This window comes from Talpa europaea (assembly GCF_964194135.1).
Source record: "Talpa europaea genome assembly, chromosome: 15".
Taxonomy (NCBI): Eukaryota; Metazoa; Chordata; class Mammalia; order Eulipotyphla; family Talpidae; genus Talpa; species Talpa europaea.
This window is the reverse complement of record NC_140083.1, coordinates 5,801,475-5,821,828: the sequence shown is the minus strand read 5'-3', so window position 1 is coordinate 5,821,828 and position 20,354 is coordinate 5,801,475. Positions and strand designations below refer to the sequence as shown.

The 20,354-nt window shown below is 60.3% G+C and overlaps 2 protein-coding genes across 2 annotated transcripts; both read left to right on the top strand.

Annotated features, from left to right (window-relative positions):
- Positions 1 to 293: 293 nt before the first annotated feature.
- Positions 294 to 11,474, top strand: SH3BP1 (SH3 domain binding protein 1; the record flags this gene model as incomplete). Its single annotated transcript, XM_084255561.1, has 18 exons — positions 294 to 731; positions 1,859 to 1,901; positions 2,142 to 2,246; positions 3,254 to 3,330; positions 3,622 to 3,733; positions 3,821 to 3,897; positions 4,367 to 4,511; positions 4,894 to 4,962; positions 5,113 to 5,203; positions 5,613 to 5,758; positions 6,426 to 6,537; positions 6,857 to 6,938; positions 7,022 to 7,102; positions 7,860 to 7,976; positions 8,626 to 8,723; positions 8,948 to 9,089; positions 9,895 to 9,989; positions 11,116 to 11,474. Exons 1-18 carry the CDS (start codon positions 673 to 675, stop codon positions 11,472 to 11,474), a joined length of 2,010 nt encoding a protein of 669 aa, XP_084111687.1. The 5' UTR covers positions 294 to 672.
- Positions 11,475 to 13,954: 2,480 nt separating this feature from the next.
- On the top strand, positions 13,955 to 20,280 carry PDXP (pyridoxal phosphatase; the record flags this gene model as incomplete). Its single annotated transcript, XM_084254950.1, has 2 exons — positions 13,955 to 14,528; positions 19,964 to 20,280. 2 exons carry the CDS (start codon positions 13,955 to 13,957, stop codon positions 20,278 to 20,280), a joined length of 891 nt encoding a protein of 296 aa, XP_084111076.1.
- Between the last annotated feature and the right edge of the window lie 74 nt (positions 20,281 to 20,354).

Here is a 20,354-nt window from a genome sequence, read left to right as displayed (position 1 = left end):
CGCAGGCAGGGCCAGGACAGCCGTGGGCAGTGAGTCCAGAGTTCCAGGGGCGGCCCCAGCAAGCCCGGCCCCGGCCCACCGTCCGGCAGTGCAGCAGCGGGACCTTCAGCTCAAGGTGCTCAGGAGGCCCTTTGGGGGCGGCGTCGGGGACCACATCCTTTGGCCCCAGGTGGGCGGGGAGGCCTGGCCCTGACCTCTGCCTCTGAGCACCGCGCCTCTCTCCCCCTCAGAGCCGCGCAAAGGTTATTTATACCCCGGGGCCTGCAGCGGGGGTGGGGCGGCGCCCCGGGGCCCGCGCGGCGCGGGCGGCTTACCTGCTTCCCGCCACCGGGGCGGGGCGGGGCGGGGCGGGGCGGCCGGGGCGGGGCCGCGCGCAACCTGGGGACGGCCCGGCCCCGGCGGCGCGCCACAGGCGGGGAGCGGCCCGGGGCGCGCGGGGGGCCGGGGAGACCGCGGGGCGCGAGCGAGCAAACTTGGAGAGGCGCGACCTGGGCCCGGGGCGGAGCCGCGCGGGCGGCGGGGCGGGGCGGGCGCGAGCGCGGGGCCCAGGAAGCCGAGCGCGCCGCCCACCCATCCGGGCCGCAGCCGCGCCGCGGGCACAGGCAGGCCGGGCCGGGGGCTGCCGGGCCCTCGCCCCCCACCGTGACCTGCAGCCCCCAGCCCGCCCCCAAGATGATGAAGCGGCAGCTGCACCGCATGCGGCAGCTGGCCCAGACGGGCAGCTTGGGACGGTGAGTGTCCCCCGCTCCAGCCCCCGCGCGCCGGCGGCCCCCGGGGCAGGCGGGGGAGTGGCGGGGCCGGGGGCAGCTGGGCACGACCCTCTTGCCGACCTCGCTCGCCTTCGGCTGAATGCCAGCCCTGCCCCCAGCCCGCGCAGGAGGGGCAGAGCTGGGCTTTGGGGGACGGGGCACCCCTACCCGGCTTGGAGGGGGCTGCTGGGAGGAAACGCGCCGTGGGTCTTCTGTGAGCTTCTGAGTGGACAGCCCTCTCTTGCCTCCCTTGCCCCTCCGGACATTAGACGGCTGACCATCCCTAGTTGCCTGTCAGGGAGGGGGAGGGCGGCCAGGGCGCTAGACTTTGAGGGGAGGGAGGGAAGAGGGTTCTGGAGCCTGGGAGGAGGGGCCTCTGCTGCCCACCCCCACCCGCAGCCACCAGAGGCCTCCTGCTTCTCTGTCTTGCTTCTGCTTTTTCCAGACTCAGGTGGCCGCCTCCCCAGGTCTCCCGGTCCCACCCCCAGCGCCTAAGCTGGTGCCGTGGAGGCTGGACGCCTGGGAGCTCAGAGGGCCTGTTTACTCTCCTCTTCCCGGCCTGGGGAGCTTCCCATTCTCCGGGCCCAGGGGAGGGGACTCTGTCCCGAGACCTGGTTCTGGGCTTCTCACACCGGCACCGATGCCTGCAAGAGCCTGGGCTTGGCAGTCCACCTGGCTCTGGGCCTCGGTGTCCCGGGAAGGGCCCCAGGGCCTGCCCACATCTCCAGTCCCCAGTCCTGGGTGACTGACAGCCCCCGAGCCTGAGCTCACACACTTCCCGTTCTTGGAACCAGCCCAAGCCTCCTCTCCTTGGGGCCCGCAAAAGAGCGGGTGGGCGCCGGAGTGGCTCCCCCAGCCCCGCTCTGGTTTCATCCGTCCTCTCTCAGGACACAGCCCTGGGTGGAGGAGGAAAAGCCTTGTATCCTCTTCCCACCCCATGGAATGTGCCCCGACAGGGATGAGGCAGGCGGGCCACCCAGGGCGGGTCCGCAGGGAGGGGCACTGGAAGCAGCTGGGGTCCAGGTACCCTGTTGGGGGACCAGGGGGAAACGGGGGCTTTCCTACCCTAGACCCAGAGTGAAGCTTCCCACCTCCCCCCTCCCCCGCAGCACCCCCGAGACTGCTGAGTTCCTGGGTGAGGACCTGCAGCAGGTACGTGCCTGGGCCAGCAGCGGGTGGCGAGGCAGGCCCATGCAGGCTGTCAGCTGGGGCCCGGGCGGGGACTCTACTTGGGGGCCAGAGTTGAGTCATTCCCCAAGTTGTCAGGCCTTGGGTCCCCAAGAGGAGGGAAGACAAAGGTGGTTCCTGCTCCAGAGGAAACAGGGCAGCGGGATGGGGAGGGGGTTGGGACGAGGCCCCCCGTGATCCAGAGCCCTGGTGTCCCCCTCCCAGGTGGAGCAGCGGCTGGAGCCCGCCAAGCGAGCTGCCCACAATGTCCATAAACGACTGCAGGCCTGTCTGCAGGGCCAGAGTGGGGCAGACCTGGACAAGCGGGTGGTGAGTAGGGTCCCCAGTGGGGAGGGGCCGGGCAGGACACCTCCGTGTGTGGGGCTGGGGTTTCCCTGCCAGTCTGAGCCTCTGACACAAGGGAATGGAAGGGATTGGAATGCCAAGGCCCTCAGGCACCCCACTCCTGAGACCCTCTCTCTTCCCCATCCCCTTCCTGACCCTGTCCCACTCTGCACTAATCCCCTGAGCCAAGGCCTGACCTCTGACAGCATCTGGACCGCTCTGTCCAATCAGCGCCCAGCACTGAGCTGCCACTCTGAACTGGGTCAGTCCTTGAGGGCTTCCTGAAGGAAGTGGCATTTAAGCTGGATTGTGAGTGCTGCTCGGTGGTGGTGTTAACCCACAACTAGCATTAAGGGCTGGTGAATGGTAGTCTGTGGCTAAGAACAGCAGTGCATTGCCTCGCTGAGTGCTGGCAACCCTAGGCAAGGCGGGCTTGCTGCTGACAGAAATGGAGGCTCAGCGCCATACCAGTAGAGATAAATCTGAAATTTGAACCTCCGTCTCCCACCATAACTCTTGGTGGTAATGGGGAGGGGAGAATGTTTTGCAGTCGATCAGCAGTTCAGTGTGGCCAGAGCGCTGGGGAGAATGGGGGCAGGGGGCGCCTATGGAGGGCTTGAGCTCAGCAGAGCCTAGATGGGCAGAGGCCCTGGGGCAGGGATAGAGACCCTCTGCCAGGACTCCGCTTCCACTCGCCCTCCAGCCACGTGACCGTGGTCTAGCGTCTCGGCTTCTGGTCTTGATGGGACTTGGCTTCTGGGAGGAGGAAAGCCCCGCATGAGCAGGGGCTCTGTACGTGGTCACAGGGACGCGTTACTCCCACCACACCTTGTCCTAAGCCTGCTTGCTCTCTCACCTGCGACTGGCCCTCCTGGGTTCCCTCCTTCCCTGTCCACACCTGTGCCTCCATGAGGCTCTCCCCCAGGGACTGCCAGGTGGAGCGAGGCCCCAGGGGAGCTCTTCACCCACCGCTGCCCCACCCCTCCCTGCAGAAGAAGCTTCCCCTCATGGCTCTGTCCACCACCATGGCCGAGAGCTTCAAGGAGCTGGACCCAGATTCCAGCCTGGGGTGAGCACAACAGACCCCCCTCACCTGGGGATGTCAGGGAGGGATCTGGGTTGGGAGGGGCTCCAGAGCAGGAAGGGCATCCACAGTGGAAGGATGACCAGGCTGGGCACAATATCTGGGCCCTGGACAGTGTCCAGGTCAGTGAGGGCAGCCCAACCTGGGCGTTCAGCTCAGTGAAGATACAGAGACAGAAGGGCCAGGAGGTGATGGGAGGAGGAGCCCCCACCAGTGTTTCCCAATGGGAGTGAGGGGCTCTGGAGCCTGGGCTCACCCCGAGAGCTGTGTCCACAGGAAGGCCTTGGAGATGAGCTGTGCCATCGAAAACCAACTGGCCCGCATCCTGGCCGAGTTTGAGATGACCCTGGAGAGGGATGTCCTGCAGCCACTCAGCAGACTGAGTGAGGTAACCCAAACCCCAGCCCCCAGCTTCCCCAGCCTCGAGCACCCGCCTCCCCCAGCCTGCTGAACCCCTCCCCATGCCTGCCCCCAGGAGGAGCTGCCAGCCATCCTCAAGCGCAAGAAAAGCCTGCAGAAGCTGGTGTCCGACTGGAACACCCTCAAGAGCAGGTGGGAGCCCGAGGCTTTGGGTGGGGTCAGTGCCTAGGTCAGCCCACAGAGATGGCCACAGAGCTTCAACACCCTCTCCACCCCAGGAGGACCCGCAGGGCGCCCAGGTGCCGTGTGTGCACTTGTATACGTGCCTGGTCCTTAGGAACATATGTGGTAAGGGTGTTTCTGTGCACATGTGCACATGCTTGTGCCAGGCAGAGGCAACCCCAAAGTCAGGGAGAGCCACAAATAATCCCTCAAGACCCCTAGGTGGCAGGAGAGCAAGCCCACCCTTCATGCTGTGAGCACCGAGCCCACCACCAGGGGGCACCACAGAGCACAGGTGGGCTGGGCCAGGCCCAAGCCCCAGGGCTGCTTGAACTGTGGAATTTGCATCTAGAAATCCTGGAATCCTGTGTGGTCAGGCACAGGGAGGGGACACTTGGCCACCGGGCTAGTGACCTCCTCACTTTGGAACTGTCCCCAGGCTCGCTCAGGCAGCTAAGAACTCAGCCAGCGGTCAGGGCCTGGGAGGTGGCCCCGGCAGTCACAGCCACACCACCATGGCCAACAAGATGGAGACACTGAAGGAGGAGGAGGAGGAGCTCAAGAGAAAGGTGGAGCAGTGCAAGGTGAGGGGCACCCAGATATTTGGGGGTGCTGGGTGCCCTCATTTCACTGAAGCGCGGGGAGGTGACGCCCGAGACCACATAGCAAGGAAGCACAGAATCGGGATTTGAGTTCAGGGAGGCTCGAGGTCTGTGTGCTGAGCCATTGCCATGAGCCTTTCTGTCTTCACCACACTTAACCCCGGGGCGGGGCCTGCGTCTGTTCCCCTTAGGACACAGAAATGAGGACTAGCAGCTGTCAGAGCCCCTCAGGAGATCGGGGGTTCCTGTGGGCTGGGCCCAAACGCAAGCCTTGGCAGAGGCAGAATTGCTGACTGGAACCTTCCAGACAGTTTGGGCAAGTCACCAGCCCCTCCAAGCCTCCGCTTCCCTCTCTGTCCCCAAGGACGAGTACCTGGCCGATCTGTATCACTTTGCCACCAAGGAAGACTCATATGCCAACTACTTCATCCACGTGAGTCCACTCAGAACTCTGGGCGGGGGACGCCAAAGCCAGGGGCCGCTGAGACCCCATGGGAGATGGTGGGAGGGAGGGGTCTGCGCTTGTGGACCCTGGGGAGACTGAGCTTCCCTCACCTCCTGGGGGGCCCCCTCGTCCCCACAGTTCATGGAGATTCAGGCTGATTTCCATCGCAAGTCTCTGAGCTCACTGGACACGGCTCTGGCTGAACTGAGGGAGAACCACAGCCAAGCAGGTGGGGACACTGGGGGGGGCCCGAGCCCACACCCCGCAAGGCCTGCTAAGCTCACACTCCATCCTGACAGACCCTGGGGAGCCACAGATGAGTTCTGAGCAGGGCGAGCTCAGTTAGCCTGTGCCGGGAAGATGGCTCCGGTCTCCACGTGGAGGGTGGGATGCAGATGGCAGGACTGGAGCCCAGAGGCCTGACAGGAGCGAGGGGAGGCTGGCCTGGGCTGGGGTGGTGGTGGTGAGGTGGGCAGAGGTAGGTGCATGATTTCAGGATAGGAGGTGAGGGAGGTGGCACTGTTGACCAAAGTATCCCTGGAGGACATCTCTGTCCAGGGGGTTGCCCCCTGTCTGCCCTGGCCTGGCTGCCCAGGGATGGGGGGACCCTGGGCCTCTGATCTGTCTCGTCCCTGCAGACCCCTGCCCCTCGATGACGGCCACCCCCTCCTCCAGGGTGTATGGGGTGTCGCTGGGAACGCATCTGCAAGAGCTGGGCCGGGACATCGCCCTGCCCATCGAGGCCTGCGTCACCATGCTGCTTTCTGAGGGCATGAAGGAAGAGGTGGGACCCCCTGGGGCAGGTGGGAAGGAGTATGGGCCCCCTCTCCCAAGAGCTGGTGCCCTGACACCCCCGGTTAAAGCCCCGTTCCCAGGGGCAGGCCTGGCCTGGTGCTGAATTGATACCACCTCCCTCTTAATGATGCTCCTCTGGACATCCGGGCTCTGCTTAACTATCCCAATAACCCTTGGAGGGAGCCCTCACTGGCTGCACTTTATAAGGGGGAGGCAGAGGCCTGGAGGGAAACATGCCCCGCAGCACAGGAAACCCGGGGCCCCCACGAGTACGCGCAGCCAGCACTGCCCTGGTCGTCCTTGGGCCCGAGAGTTCCCCTTAGGTGAGCTCCTTTCCCGAGGGTGGGCCCCTAGAAGGCGGAACATACTCGGACAGACGGGCTCCTCCCCAGTCCTGCCTCCCTTCCTCTCTCCCACTCCTGACCAGACACCTGTCTCCCCACGGCCTTTCCTGCCTCCTCCCAGACTTCCCGCCCAGCTCTGAATTCTAGACCTGGACATTGAGAGCATCCACGACTCTGTGGTGTCCACTCTGCCCTCCAGCCTTGGGGACACTGAGGTCCAGCAAGGGCAGCCGCTGACCCCAGACCACAAGTGATTCAGGGCCAGCGTCCTACCCAGCCCGCCCCTCCCACGTGCTTCCTCTCACACCACAGGGCCTCTTCCGTCTGGCCGCCGGGGCCTCCGTGCTGAAGCGCCTGAAGCAGACCATGGCCTTAGACCCCCGCGGCCTGCAGGAGTTCTGCTCCGACCCCCACGCTGTGGCAGGTGCCTGCCCCCAGGAGCCCTGGGTGGGGGGCCTGCCCCAACATCCCCTCTCTGCCTTCAGTGATCCCGTGAAAGTTTGGTTTAAGACCTGCAGAGACATAAGGGTTCTTAACATGGGGTTCATGGTGAAACCCCTGAAATGTCTGAACATGTTTCTGGGGACAAATCACTAGCCTTTGTCATTAAATGGCCCGTGGCCCAAAGACTGAGACACATTCACATGGACAAGGCTTGAGGTTCCCTCCGTAAGGACAGAGCTGGGTTCCGGGGTGAAGATCACCACTGAGGGGCTACCGTTGACCCCCCACCACCACTTCAGGTGCACTCAAGTCCTATCTGCGGGAGCTGCCGGAGCCTCTGATGACCTTTGACCTCTATGACGATTGGATGAGGGCAGCCAGGTAAGGATGAGAGTGAGTGCTGGGGAGCAGGAGAATACCAGGTGTGCCCTGGGCATGCTCACCAGTTCCCTCCCCCTCCCCAGTCTCAAGGAGCTGGAACCCCGGCTGGAGGCCCTCCAAGAGGTGTGCAGCCGCCTGCCCCCCGAGAACCTCAACAACCTCAGGTGAGCCCCAAGCCCACTTCCCGAGCCTCCAGGGCTCCCAGCTGAGACTCAGAGCCCTGGGCTCAGCCTCTCTTTGCCCTAAGCAAAATTTCCAAAAAGACAACTCTGATGTACTGGTCATATTTTTTTATTTTTTTATTTATTTATTTATTTATTTTTGCATAGAAGAACTGGGGTGTAGGCCAGAGGTATGGGGAGTAAGAGGATTCACCAGAGACAGAATGGGGAGCAGAACAGGTGGATCTACTGAAATACACTGCTGAGGGGAGCAACAGGCAAGGCAGGAGAGGTCTGCTGCGCCAAGTGGGTCAGCTCCCTGGCTGGGGATCGAACTCGCGCTGCAGTGGCTGGGGATAGATTCATAGTGCTGAGACTTAATCCCTTGTGCCACCAGGGAGGCCCAAGGTCATATTTTTTTATAGTAGATCTTAAACTAAACATCCTTGGAACCTTGGAAGCCAGACCATCCGGCTTCAAATCCCACCTCTGCCGCCGTGTGGCCTGGGGAGAGCACTGCCTGTTTCCCTGCGCCCTCTGCTGGAAAACCCGGAGCATGACAGGCCCTGTCATATGGGTGGCTGGGCAAGTGTCAGCTCAGCTCAGTGTCTGACACACAGCGGGGGTCAGTGGTCAACTAATTTAGCTTGTGGTGTCTGTGCCGCCCCTTGGAAGTCCTGAGCGGGGACTGTCAGGTCTTAGGGGCATCTCGAGGCAGAAAGCCCTGCCCCTGGCCCAAGCCCACCTCCCGCCTCCCCAGGTACCTGCTGAAGTTCCTGGCACGGCTGGCCGAGGAGCAGGAGGTGAACAAGATGACGCCCAGCAATATCGCTATCGTCCTGGGACCCAACCTGCTGTGGCCCCCTGTGAAAGAAGGGTGAGGGGCTAGGGGTGCAGGAAGGTGCCTTCCACATCTGCCTTCTGCTGATTTTCCCCCTGAGCCTCAGTTTCCCCATCCTTGGAGGGGAGGAGCAGCCCCTGTTCTCAAGGCTGTCTGCAGCAGCAGAAGCCTGAAGGGGTCGCCGATCCCCTGGGCTATAGAGATAGACATCCTGGGTTATGGGGTACTGGGCGGCCTGACATGGAGAGCCCAGAGGTGATTCAAGCCCAGCTCCTCCACCTTCCAGAGATGGGCTTTACAAAGCCACTCTCCGGACCTCCAATTCCTCATCTGTGAATTGGAGAGAAACTGGAGGGTTTTGCTTGGGAAGCGGAGAACGGGTGGAGAAATGTCTTGTAATCTGTAGCCGCTGGCCTGTGCGGGGACTGACTCAGATGCCACGCACTTCTGCGTGTACTCGGTGGGGGCTGCCAGATCCAACACTGGCAGGGGAGGGCCGCCTGACCCACCAGCAGCGCCCCTCAGGGGCGGGGGAGGGGGACCCGGCGTGTGAGTGATGCACTGGCCGGCCACGGCTACGACTCGAAGTGGCTGATGCCTGTGTTGCTGCGGCCAGCACAGGCCGGGCAGGAGCGGGCCTGGGGCTCTGCTAGATGTGACTCTCACCCGCCCTCACTTGTCCCAGGGACCAGGCCCAGCTGAATGCGGCATCGGTGTCGTCCATCCAGGTGGTGGGCGTGGTGGAGGCCCTGATCCAGGGTGCAAACACGCTCTTCCCTGGAGGTGAGGCCCTGGGGACCCAGCCCGGCTGTGGTGGTCACTCCCCTAGGTCCGGAGGAAGTTGCTTCTCTGCCTGTGCCTCAGCGTCTCCTCTGTAAAGTGGGGGCAGCCCTGCCTGCTTCGTGGGGTTCTGGTGCGGCTTGGTGGGAGAGGGAAGGCGAAACGTGGCCCTCCCGGCTGAGTGCGGAGGCCTCTGAGACTCAAGACCTGCCCCTTTCTGTCCCCAGACATCAACTTCAACGTGTCAGGCCTCTTCTCAGCACCTGCCCCCGGGGACGAGGTCAGCAACCGGCAGGCCTCCGAGCAGCTCCCCGAGGTTGAGCTGCCGGCCCCCACCCCTTCCCCCACCGCAGCAGCTGCCAAGGAAAGGTGAGGACTGACCGAATGAATGGCCTCTGGCCTCGCCTGCAATGCCCCACCTGAGGGACCATCTCTCGGGGCTTCCAGCAGCATCTGGGTTACCACCCCAGTACCAGCTTTCCCGGTTGGCGGTGGGGCAATACTCCTCTCAGCCGTGGATGTGTTCCCTTGTTGTCCAGCTACTTACTAAGCACCGACTGTGTGCTGGGCATGGTTCCAGGCCCCCGGGACTTAGGGAACTAGGAAAGTGAGCAATTTGGAATCTGTAAATACCTTCCCATTGGCCCTTTAACTCAGGAAGTCTGTGTGGGAGCATGTCACCGCCATATCAAACAGGTGTTTCCAGTTAACTCAGGTTGCCAGGGCCCACGAGGGGCTCAGTGGGGAGCTGCTTTGGTCCTGGGGTCAGGTCAGCTGAGCAGAGACCTAGAGGGAGTCAGGATGAGCCTGTCTTTCCCCTGCCCCCCGCCTCTCACCATTCTCTGGCTTCGAGGGACCAGAGCAGCCCCTTAAGGGCAAAGAATGAATGCTGAGGCAGAGGGGACACCCTGCCTCCCTGGGGTGGAACCCCACACTGCTGCCCTGGGACCACAGACACTGGCACGGCATCACACAGCAGTCAGGGGCTCAGTGGACATACAGCCAGAAGCTTCTTCCCGGGGAGGCCTGGCCTGAGGACAGATGCCACAGAGAGTTGGGGAACAAGTCCTGGGAGGTCCCAAGCTCAGCGTCTTGGCTGGGAAGCCCCCCAGAATTCCAGGAGTCTCCTGGGAACTGGCCAAACCTGACCCTGACCCTCTCCTTGCCTCAGCAGGACAGAGTTCGAGGTGCCTCCCAGGCCCGCCTCCCCCAAGGTCAACAGGAGCCCCCAGGAAGCAGCTGTCCCTGCAGAGGACACAGCTCGGAAGAGTGAGTTGGCCAAGGGAGGGAGAAGGGGGATAGAGTGGGCAGGAGGGAGTGGGCCCAACCAGGCCCGCCCTCGTCTACGGAGAGCGGGGGAGGCAGGAACAGGTGGCTAAGTGTCCAGGTGCTGCTGACACCCCAGCCGGGACCTTAGGCAGGTGACATGAGTGTCCTTGCTTCGGCTTCCTGCTGCGTGAGGGAGCAGCACCCTGCCCAGTGGGGCTGTCTGGAGAGTGAGATGGCGCCCCCTGGCTCATAGCCATGCACTGTTCCCTCAGGAGCCAGGAGCGCACAGAGGAAAGAGGCAGGGGAGGGTCTTCAGAGGGTAATGGAAGGAGGCAGGAAACCCAGGGTCCCCTTCTGAACCCCTTGGTGTGCTCACCTGTTCTCAAGTCAGGCAGGTGAGAAGGCAAAGGGGCCAGGTGGGCAGTTTGCCGGGGTGAGTGGGATACTAGGGAGACCCCACCCAGTCCCGGAGGCTCTGGAGTTTTCCACCTGGGTATACAGTGGAGAGCAGAAGTAGATGGAGCAGCTGCAGGACAGGCTCCTCCTCCCGGAGGAGGGGGTTCCTAGCCACCTTTTCTCAACGAGGAAGGTGGGAGGGGGGAAGACCCTTGGGCTGCCTCATGAGACTGGGACTGTAAGTGGGATTTGAGAGCTGGCTGCGGTCATCCTGGTGGACTTCCCAGAGGAGGTGACCTGAGAATCACGGGATACAGAAAGCGTGTCTTTAGTCAACAAAAGTGTCCTGAACCCCTACTCGTCCCGCGCTGCACTCTCCAGCCTCAGGGAAGATGGCCTCACCTGGTTGGCGTCTAGTGGGAGGGACGAACAATACCCAGCAAGATAAAAGTGTCAAGATCAGTTCCTAGGGCAACGCGTCCTGTGAAGAAAATACAACTGGGAGTCCAGGCAGTGACTGGAAAAGGGCTCTTGGCGGGGTGGGGGGGATGTGGGGGTGTCTCAGGGGTGCAGGGACTTGAAGAGAGGCCTGAACAAGGAGGAACCTCCAGGGAAAGTGTTCCCAGTAGAAGGAACAGCAGATCCAAAGGAAAGGTCCTGGGGTGGCGGCAAACTTGGTGGCTTTACCACAGCGACGTGGATCCCTAACCTCCCCCTCCTTCCTCCACAGCCAAGCGCCCAGCGCCAGCCCGGCCCACCGTGCTGCCCCCCCAGGTGTCCGGGACCCGCTCTTCCCCTCCAGTCCCATTGCTGTCCCCTGGCCCTGGCAGCCCCGGGACCCCCCGGGCTTTGCCTCGTCGTCTGGTTGGCAGCATCCGGGCCCCCACAGTGCCTCCCCCACTACCCCCCATGCCCCCCCAGCCTGCACGGCGCCAGAACCGCCGTTCCCCGGCCTCCCCAGGTCCAGCCTCCCCCAGCCCAGTGTCTCTGAACGCACCTGCGGAAGGGGAACTGGGGGTGGCCACAGAGGAAGGCGGGGGGCCTGAGGCTGTGGGCAGGGCCCCCACTCCCCCAGCTGTGCCCCCTTAGCCCCAGCCTAGGAACCTTGCCTCAGAGACTGACTGAGCTGACAGCTCCTCTCTGACACCCCTCGATGTCCCCAGGACACGGCTTGTCCTGCCTAGACATAACCCGCATCCCAAACAAAGGGGTGGGGGCCTCCAGCCTTTGCCTCCAAGTGCCTCGGTGTCTGCTGGGTCGGCCCCCGTGGCAAGGAGGACTCGGGATAGTCCTCCCCTTCCAAACCTTTTTCTCTTCCACCCTGGGCCTCAGACACCCCCACCCCTGCCGCCGCCGCCCCGGCTCTCTGGCGAGGTTCCAGGTGAGCCGCTGGAAGGAAGGGGGGCTTGCCTTCGCCTACAGGACTTCTATTTTTCTCTTACCAACATATTTTTTGTAAGGCTGGTAAATAAATTATTTTGGACAAAACTGGAATAGCTGCCCAAGTGATAGTTTTATTTTCTGTCCTCAAAATAAAGACGCCACTGCCATAAAGGAGGAAAAATTACCTGCTCTTTTCCTCCTCTCTTCTTCTTTGTCTGTAATAATACCTGCCAACATTTTTTGGGCTTGCTCTTCTGCACAATATGCTTTTCTGGGCATGATTTCCATTGGATCCTCTCTCCGTGAAGAAAACACTAAGGCCAGAAAGTGACCTGCCAAGCTCCCACAGCCACTGAGCTATGGACCTGGGCCTGTCCCTCACATCCTGGGCTATTGGTTTCCCATCTGGGAAATGGCGTAACGACTTCCACTGTCACTCTGGAGGCTCGCTGAGGTGCTTGAGACACTCCCGTGAAGGCCTAAGTACCAGCCTGCACACAGACAAGCCTTGTAAGCCTTGGCTGCAGGGAATGCTCTCTGGGGAGTAAGGATGGATCTGTCCACAAACCTTACCCAAGACTGCTCCAGGCTAGGTCCTCAAGGAAGCCCTACAGCCAGAGAGCTCCAGGAAACAACCAGACACTTAGAGAACTGACACTTAGAATCAAGGGTCATGCTCATGAGAGCTGTGTCAGCCCAATTAGGGCAAGTCATCCAACCCAGACTAATATGTGTGTAGAGGAGGTCAAGGAAGGCTTCCTGGAAGAGGTATTATACAAGGGAAGTCTTTCAGCTGGCCAGGTGAAAAAGTCAGGGAAAAGGAAGAACATTCCTGAGACCTCCTGGCTTTGGGGAAGAGAAAGTATCTGAGCTTCAGAGGCTGGGTGACAGCTGTGACTCTTTCCAGGACTTCAGAGCTCCAGTTGCTCCTGGGGATCTTCAGTCAACCTCAGAATTGCAAAGCCAGGACCTAGGCAACGGCTGACTCTGTCTCACCCTGGGCAACTGGTCCCTGCTGCCCTGGCTCCTTCCTTGCCCGCTGCTGCAGTGACAGGCTGAGCTAGCCCACTGCCTCTCCACCCGGGCCTATCAGGAAACTCCCAAGGTAGTTTAAAAAAAAGTCAGGTCCCACCCAAAACAAATCAGGATCTTTAGGGTCTGCCAAGGCACTGGTATTTTTAAAAAGTCATTGAACTGTATACTTAAGATGTTTGCATCTTGGGTCTCCCTGGTGGCGCAGGGGTTACGTCTTAGTGCTATCAAGCTGTTGCCAGTCACTGTGGCATGAGTTCAATCCCGGGCCAGGGAGCTACTCACATGGCACATCTTGCTCTAAGTTTTGTTTTGTTTTTTTTTAAAGATTTATTTATGCATACAAGAACTGGGGTACAGGCGAGAGGTACGGTGCGGTGGGGGGTGAGAGGATTCACCAGAGACAAAGTGGGGAGCAGAACAGGCCAACTGACTGAAATCCACTGCTGAGGGCAGCAGCGGGTGAGCCAGGAGAGGTCTGCTGCGCCACGTGGGTAGCTCCCTGGCCGGCGGGGATCGAGCTCGTGCTGCAGTGGCCGCGGTCAGCTTCATAGGTTGAGCCTCAACCCCTTGCGCCACCAGGGAAGCCCTCTACGTTATGTCTTAACAAAAACAAACAATTTCCCAGGAGACTCAACACCACCACCAGTCTGGAAACCACTGCTCTAGTGGTTTTCCAGACTCCCACACGCTCTGCAGGACTCTGCTCGCCCGGGTTTCAGAGGGCGGGGAGACGTGACCCTTAAACCGCAGCTCCTTTAGCTTCTGTTTTCCTCCTAGCAACCGGCTCTCCTGCGCTTCTGATTGGGTGGGGACTGCGGCACGGCTATTCGCGCCACGCTTTCCACTGCTAACTCCTTATTGGTCAAGATGACCGTCAGTCTCCCGGCGGAGCGGGACGAAGCGCCAGGTGCGGTCTTCATTGGTCCCCTCCTCGGGGGCGGCCCCGATTCCGCCCTTTTCCCCGCGCTCCGCGAGCCGGCGGCCTCACGCCTCTCCCAGACTCTTGCCCCCATTGGCCAGGGCCCGGGCCGTGACCCCGCCCCCCGGCCCTTTCGGGGCCCCGATTGGCCGCGGCGGGGGCCAGGCCGGCCGCGGGCGGGCGGGGCGAGCGGCGCGGCGGGGCGCGGGGCGCGGGGCGGCCAGCCGGCTGCATGGCGCGCTGCGAGCTGCTGCGCGGCGCGGCCCTGCGCGACGTGCTGGGCCGGGCGCAGGGGGTCCTGTTCGACTGCGACGGGGTGCTGTGGAACGGCGAGCGCGCCGTGCCGGGCGCCCCCGAGCTGCTGGAGCGGCTGGCGCGGGCCGGCAAGGCGGCGCTCTTCGTGAGCAACAACAGCCGGCGCGCGCGGCCCGAGCTGGCCCTGCGCTTCGCGCGCCTCGGCTTCGGGGGGCTGCGCCCCGAGCAGCTCTTCAGCTCCGCGCTGTGCGCCGCGCGCCTGCTGCGCCAGCGGCTGCTCGGGGCGCCGGGCGCGCCGGGCTCCGTGTTCGTGCTGGGCGGCGAGGGGCTGCGCGCCGAGCTGCGCGCCGCGGGGCTGCGCCTGGCCGGGGACCCCGGCGAGGACCCGGGCGCGGCCCCGCGGGTGCGCGCCGTGCTCGTGGGCTACGACGAGCACTTCTCCTTCGCCAAGCTGAGCGAGGCGTGCGCGCACCTGCGCGACCCCGACTGCCTGCTCGTGGCCACCGACCGGGACCCCTGGCACCCGCTCAGCGACGGCAGCCGCACCCCGGGTGAGCGCGGGCTGGCGCGGGGGCGGCCGCGGGGAAGGGCTTCTCCTGGTGACGGGGGGAGCTGGAGGGCGGCCCCGCCCGGTGGGAATCCAGGGACCCCCCCGGCCCCCCTGGCAGGCCTCGCAGCTGCCCTCCCGTGAGGTGCAATGGCGGGGTTCCCGCTTGGCGGAGGAGGCCACTGCGGCGCAGGGAGCCCGGGTCCAGCGCCGGCCCTCGCCTTCCCGGACCCACCTCGGGACGCGCTCGTTCTGCCCCTCCCACCTGTTGGGGGCAGCGCCCGGGAGGATGGGCCTCCTGGGGGAGGCTGGCGCGGGCCCGGAGGTAGGTGGTCGGTAGGTGAGTTTGCAGAGCAGGAGGTGGATGGAGTTTGACCCGAGTTCAAGTTCCAGCCGGCGGCTGAGTGATCGGGTCAGGTTATGTAACCCGGAGCATCTCTGACCCGGGTGTGAAATGAGAATGCTAACCGTGCCGGCGGCATCTGAGCCGTGTCTGGCACATAGTAGGTGTTCAGGTGATGCAAGCCTGTTACAGAGCTTTGTGAAGCACCTGGGTGTCATTTAATTCCCCAATTATTCTGGAGATGGGAGTTGTCCCATTTCTCAGGTAAGGAAACTGAGACTTAGAGAGGCTATGGGCTCCCCAAGAGCAAAGAAAGGGTTTCTGTGCCACCCTTTCCATCCAAGGGGCTCTTCACTGCTGGCATCTTGTGTATTCAGACCTGCAGAAGAGGCGGAGGCTTGGAGAGCTGGAGTTAGACAAGAGCAGATAGATGGCAGCAGAGACTGTGAGAGAGAACAGGTCTGTTCCCCTAGGCTGCGGGAACAGAGCTCTATCTCTAGGGACAGAGCTCTATCTCTCCCTCCCTGCTGGCCACTGACCCATCAGTGCTACCAAATCCCTGGGAGGGAGGGGCCACACAGGGTGGTATTGACTGAGGAGTAGACACGGAATTAAGATGGCAGCAGGGAGGGCCTAGAGCTGGGCAGGTCTGGGAGGGCTCCCTGGAGGAGGCACTGTATGGCCAAAGCACCAGGGGATGAACCAGGGAACAGGATTTGACCACAGCAGGACCAGTTCCAAGCTGGGAATCTGGTCCCAGGCCTGTCTGAGCCTGGCTGCCAGACTGCCTCCGTTTCAGTTTCCCCATATATCTAAGGTGCGGGCTCTGCTCAGAACCCCCAGCTGGAGCAGCTCCCACCTGCCCTGGACCCTACTGTGAAAAGTGAGGTTTTTCCCTGGAGGCCACAAAGTTGGGGTTAAGACTGGGTGAAGAGACCCGCTGGGCTCAGAAAAGGTGATGAGGAGGGAAAAGCTGGGGAGAACCAGACTCTGCCTGTGGTCGCAGCCCCTGCTGATTGTGCCCTCCCCAGCCTGCAGGGGGAGGCAGAGACTGCTACCGCCCTGCCAAGCCAGCGCCCCAGGGTGTGAAAATCAAATGAAGACCCCTGTGAGGCATAAAATCGAAGATAACGGGGATCTTACCCTTCAGTTCCCTCGCGCCCCCCCACCCTCAGGCCTCTTGGATAGTGTCTTTGCCTTCTTCCCACATGGCAGCCACTTGAGCTGGCAAATTGCAATGCCTGCTCTTAGGAAAACATGACAGCCTTGGATGACAGATGGAGTAACGGTGGTCTGAGGACGGACCCCCTGCCAGGAGGCTCACTGCCCTCCCCCACCTGGGCTGGAACCCCTCTTGTTATTCACTGCTGTGCACTCAGCACCTGGCCCGGCACCCGCCATGGGATCCAGCTAGGCCTAGGTAAATAATACGTGTGTGAGTGCAGTGAGACGGGGCCAGCCTTGATCTGCTCTGTCCTGGTCTGCCCTGATCTGCAGCCCCGGGGAGGTTCCTCCTCCTTATCTGGGAACCACAGTGCTAAGGATTCTCCTGTCTGTGCTCGGGTTCTCCTTCCATGCCTTTGGCTGAGCTGTGCTGAGTGCCGTCCACTCTAAGAATGAGGCCCCAGCCTGTGGGGAGGATCAGTGATGTGCTGATATGTGTTTATTCATGGGGGCGCCTTAGTTCATACCATCTGCCAATTTCTGTGTTATAAATGCTCCCCTGGTGGCCTGTTTCATGCCAACGAGCAGCCACTGAACATGGAGTGGGGAAAATATGTGCCCATCATTACAGATGTAAATAACCTCGAGGACATAGATCATGGTAAAATCATGAGGAAGTGATACTTTTTTTTTTAAGATTTATTTATGCATATAAGAGCTGGGGTCTTATATGGGGTCTTATAAGAGCAGGCCAGAGGTGTGTGGAAGGGGGGGCAGAACAGGTGGATCTACTGAAATACACTGCTGAGGGGAGCAGCAGGGAGACAGGAGAGGTCTGCTCGCCATGTGGGTAGGTCCCTGACCGGGGATCAAACTTAGGCTGTAGCAGTGATAGCGCTGAGCCTTAACCCTAGACCACCAGGGAAGCCCTTGTTTTTATTGACATCAGTATATAACTATTGTATGGGGCCTCCCCTGGTGGCGCAGTGGTTGAGCGCTGGGCTGTGAAAGCTGCCCGCAGCCTGTGCAGCGCCAGTTCAATCCCCAGCTACCAGCGAGGGTCCCACATGGCGCACAGACCTCTCCTGCCATGCCCACTGCTCCCCTCAGCAGTGTATTTCATCAGTCTGCCTGTTCTGTTCCCCACTCTGGCTCTGGTGAATTCTCTCACCCTCCCGCGCTTCTGACTGTACCCAGTGCTTGTATAGATAGATAAATAAATAAATAAATCTTTAAAAAAAATAACTATTGTATGTATCTATAACAGACTATGTTATATGTCAGTAAGTTGACTTTGTTTTAACAACCAGCTCACAAAATTCCTGCAGGTGAAACTCTCAGCACTCCCAAGCCAGTACAAACTGGGCTCTTTGACATAAAAACATTACACAGTGTTATGTCAATAAGTGGGCTTTCATAGTGACAGCCATCTCATTACATTCCTGACAAGGAGACATGCTCCCCAGTGCTCCCCACCCACTCCCAGGCCACCCCCCTGAATGCATAGCCTTTCTCTGCCACTCAGTAAGCTGTGCAACCCTGGAAAAGTTACTTAACAGCTCTGAATGTCAGCTTTCTCAAGGGTCTTCCGTGAGTACCCTGCACAGTCCCTGGCACTTTAAAATGTGCTTAGTAAATTGTGATTATTTTTTAAAAAGATTTATTTATGCATTCAAGAACTTGGGTGTAGGCCTGCGGTGTGGGGGGGTGAGAGGATTCACCAAAGACAGAGTAGGGCTGCTGAGGGGAGCAGCGGGTGAGACAGGAGAGGTCAGCTGCACCATGTGGGACAGCTCGCTGGCTAGGGATGGAATTCATGCCACAGTGGCTGGCGATAGCTTGATAGCGCTGAGACTTTAACCTCTGTGCCACCAGGGAGGGCTGCAAATTGTGATTATCACCATTGCTCAGGGGCATTGGTGTGAAGACAGAACATTCTGGCATAAGGAAGGCCTCTGGGATGGGCACAGTGGAGTCCTTGTGTGGTCAAACAGCCCTCCTGTTGTTAAACACTTGGGCACATTCCACAGTTTTGCTTATTACAGTTACTGTAGCCAAAGACATCTGACATCTTCAAGCTTGTAGCCTTTTGTCTCCAGTTTAAATGCTCTTCCTGCCATTGCTTCCCAGCAGAGGCTGACTGGGTCAGAGGTGTGAACTTCGGTGCCCTGCAGTGGTCCAAAGGGCCTGAGCCAGTTTCCAGTGCCAGGAGCACACATTCTTGTAGTCATAACCACAACTCTTACGTGCTTTTTCCTTTCCAAAGCACTTGCCCAGGAATGCCCACGGTGACTTCTTAAAAATAGGCATTACTTGGATCCTCTTCTGCAAGGAGTCCGGGGAGGTTCGGAGAGGTCGAGTGGCTTGCCCAAAGACACACAGCTGCTAGGGCAGAGGAGTAAGACACAGGCGGGATGCAGTGGCTCGTTCCATCCTTAGACACCCACATGCCCTAAGTGCCCTGAGGCCCCCACGTCATAGCTGGAAACTGAGGCACAGAGGTTAAACCACCTGCCTGAGAACAGTGGAGACCAGTGTGGGTGCTGGCATCTGGCTGCAGGGTGTTTACTCTTTTTTTTTTTTCTTTTCACATCCACACAGTTTATTTGCTACAAAAAAGTTGGATGGCAATTTAGTTCCATGTCTTTGATGATTAGTATGTAAACATTTGTTTACTCGTGCATATCATCCTGTTGCACTTCTTCCTTTGTAACTTTCTTGCTGGTAATTTTTTTTTTTAAGATTTTTTTTTTTTAATTTATACAAGCACTGGGTATATATAGTCATAAGTGCGGGAGGGTGAGAGAATTCACCAGAGCCAGAGTGGGAAACAGAGCAGGCAGACTGACGAAATACACTGCTGAGGGGAGCAGCGGGCACGGCAGGAGAGGTCTGTCGCACCATGTGGGACCCTCTCCGGTGGCCTGGGATCGAACCGGTGCTACAGAGGCTGCAGGCAGCTTCGCAGCCTAGTGCTCAACCGCTGCGCCACCAGGGGAAGCCCTCGTGCTGGTAATTTTGCCTGATTATCATGGCCGCCTTAGTGCTGGTCCTCATGACAGGTGTTCTTTAAAGTTTCCAAGTGGGGGCCTCCTTGGTGGCGCAAGGGGTTAAGACACAACCTATGAAGCTAACCGCAGCCTCTGCAGCATGAATTTGATCCTCAGCCAGGGAGCTGCCCACATGGCGCACAGACCTCTCCTGATTTGCCCGCTGCTCCCCTCAGCAGTGTATTTCGGTTGATCCACCTGTCCTGCTCCCCACTCTGTCTCTGGTGAATCCTCTCACCCCCCCCACACACCTCTGGCCTGTACCCCAGTTCCTGTACGCATAAATAAATAAATCTTTAAAAAAATAATAAAGTTTCGAAGTGTTGACCTGTTTACCCATATTTCCTGTGACTGTAGCTTTTTTTTTTTATTATTCTCTTTTTTCCCCCCAGAGCTAGAGAAAGCTCTTCCATTTTTAAGAATTATTCCTTTATTGTAAGATTTTTATTTATTTTTATGTAGAAGAACTGGGTGCAGGCCAGAGGTACAGGGTGGGGGCGGTGAGAGGATTCACCAGAGACAGAGTGGGGAACAGAACAGGCAGATCCATTGAAACACATTGCTGAGGCGCGCAGCCAAACAGGAGAGGTCTGCTGCGGGTAGCTCCCTGGCTTGCAGGGGATCGAACTTGTGCTACAGAGGCTGCGGATAGCTTCACAGTGCTGTGCTTAACCCCTTGCACCACCAGGGAGGGCTGAAAGTCTGTGGTCTTAACCACTCCGCTGATACTTAGAGACAGGCCTTTTGGCTCATATCTGTGCCTGCCCCCACCCCGACCCCCTTGGGCCCAGCTGACTCCCTGGAATTCCAGGTTCGGGGCCTGGGTGCCTGCCCTGCCTCCCCGCAGGGGCGCACGCTAACCAGGTCTCCATCTGCCCGCAGGCACCGGGAGCCTGGCTGCTGCCGTGGAGACGGCCTCAGGACGCCAGGCCGTGGTGGTGGGCAAGCCCAGCCCCTACATGTTCGAGTGCATCACAGAGCACTTCAGCGTGGACCCTGCCCGCACACTCATGGTGGGCGACCGCCTGGAGACCGACATCCTTTTTGGCCACCGCTGCGGAATGACCACCGTGCTCACGCTCACCGGCGTCTCCCGCCTGGAGGAGGCCCAGGCCTACCTGGCGACCAACCAGCAGGACCTCGTGCCCCATTATTACGTGGAGAGCATCGCGGACTTGATGGAGGGGTTGGAGGACTGAGCCCGCCTGCCCGCCCTGCAATGGAAGCCCGCCCCTCCCCCACCCCTCTCCCAGAGATGGAGGCCATGGGCTGA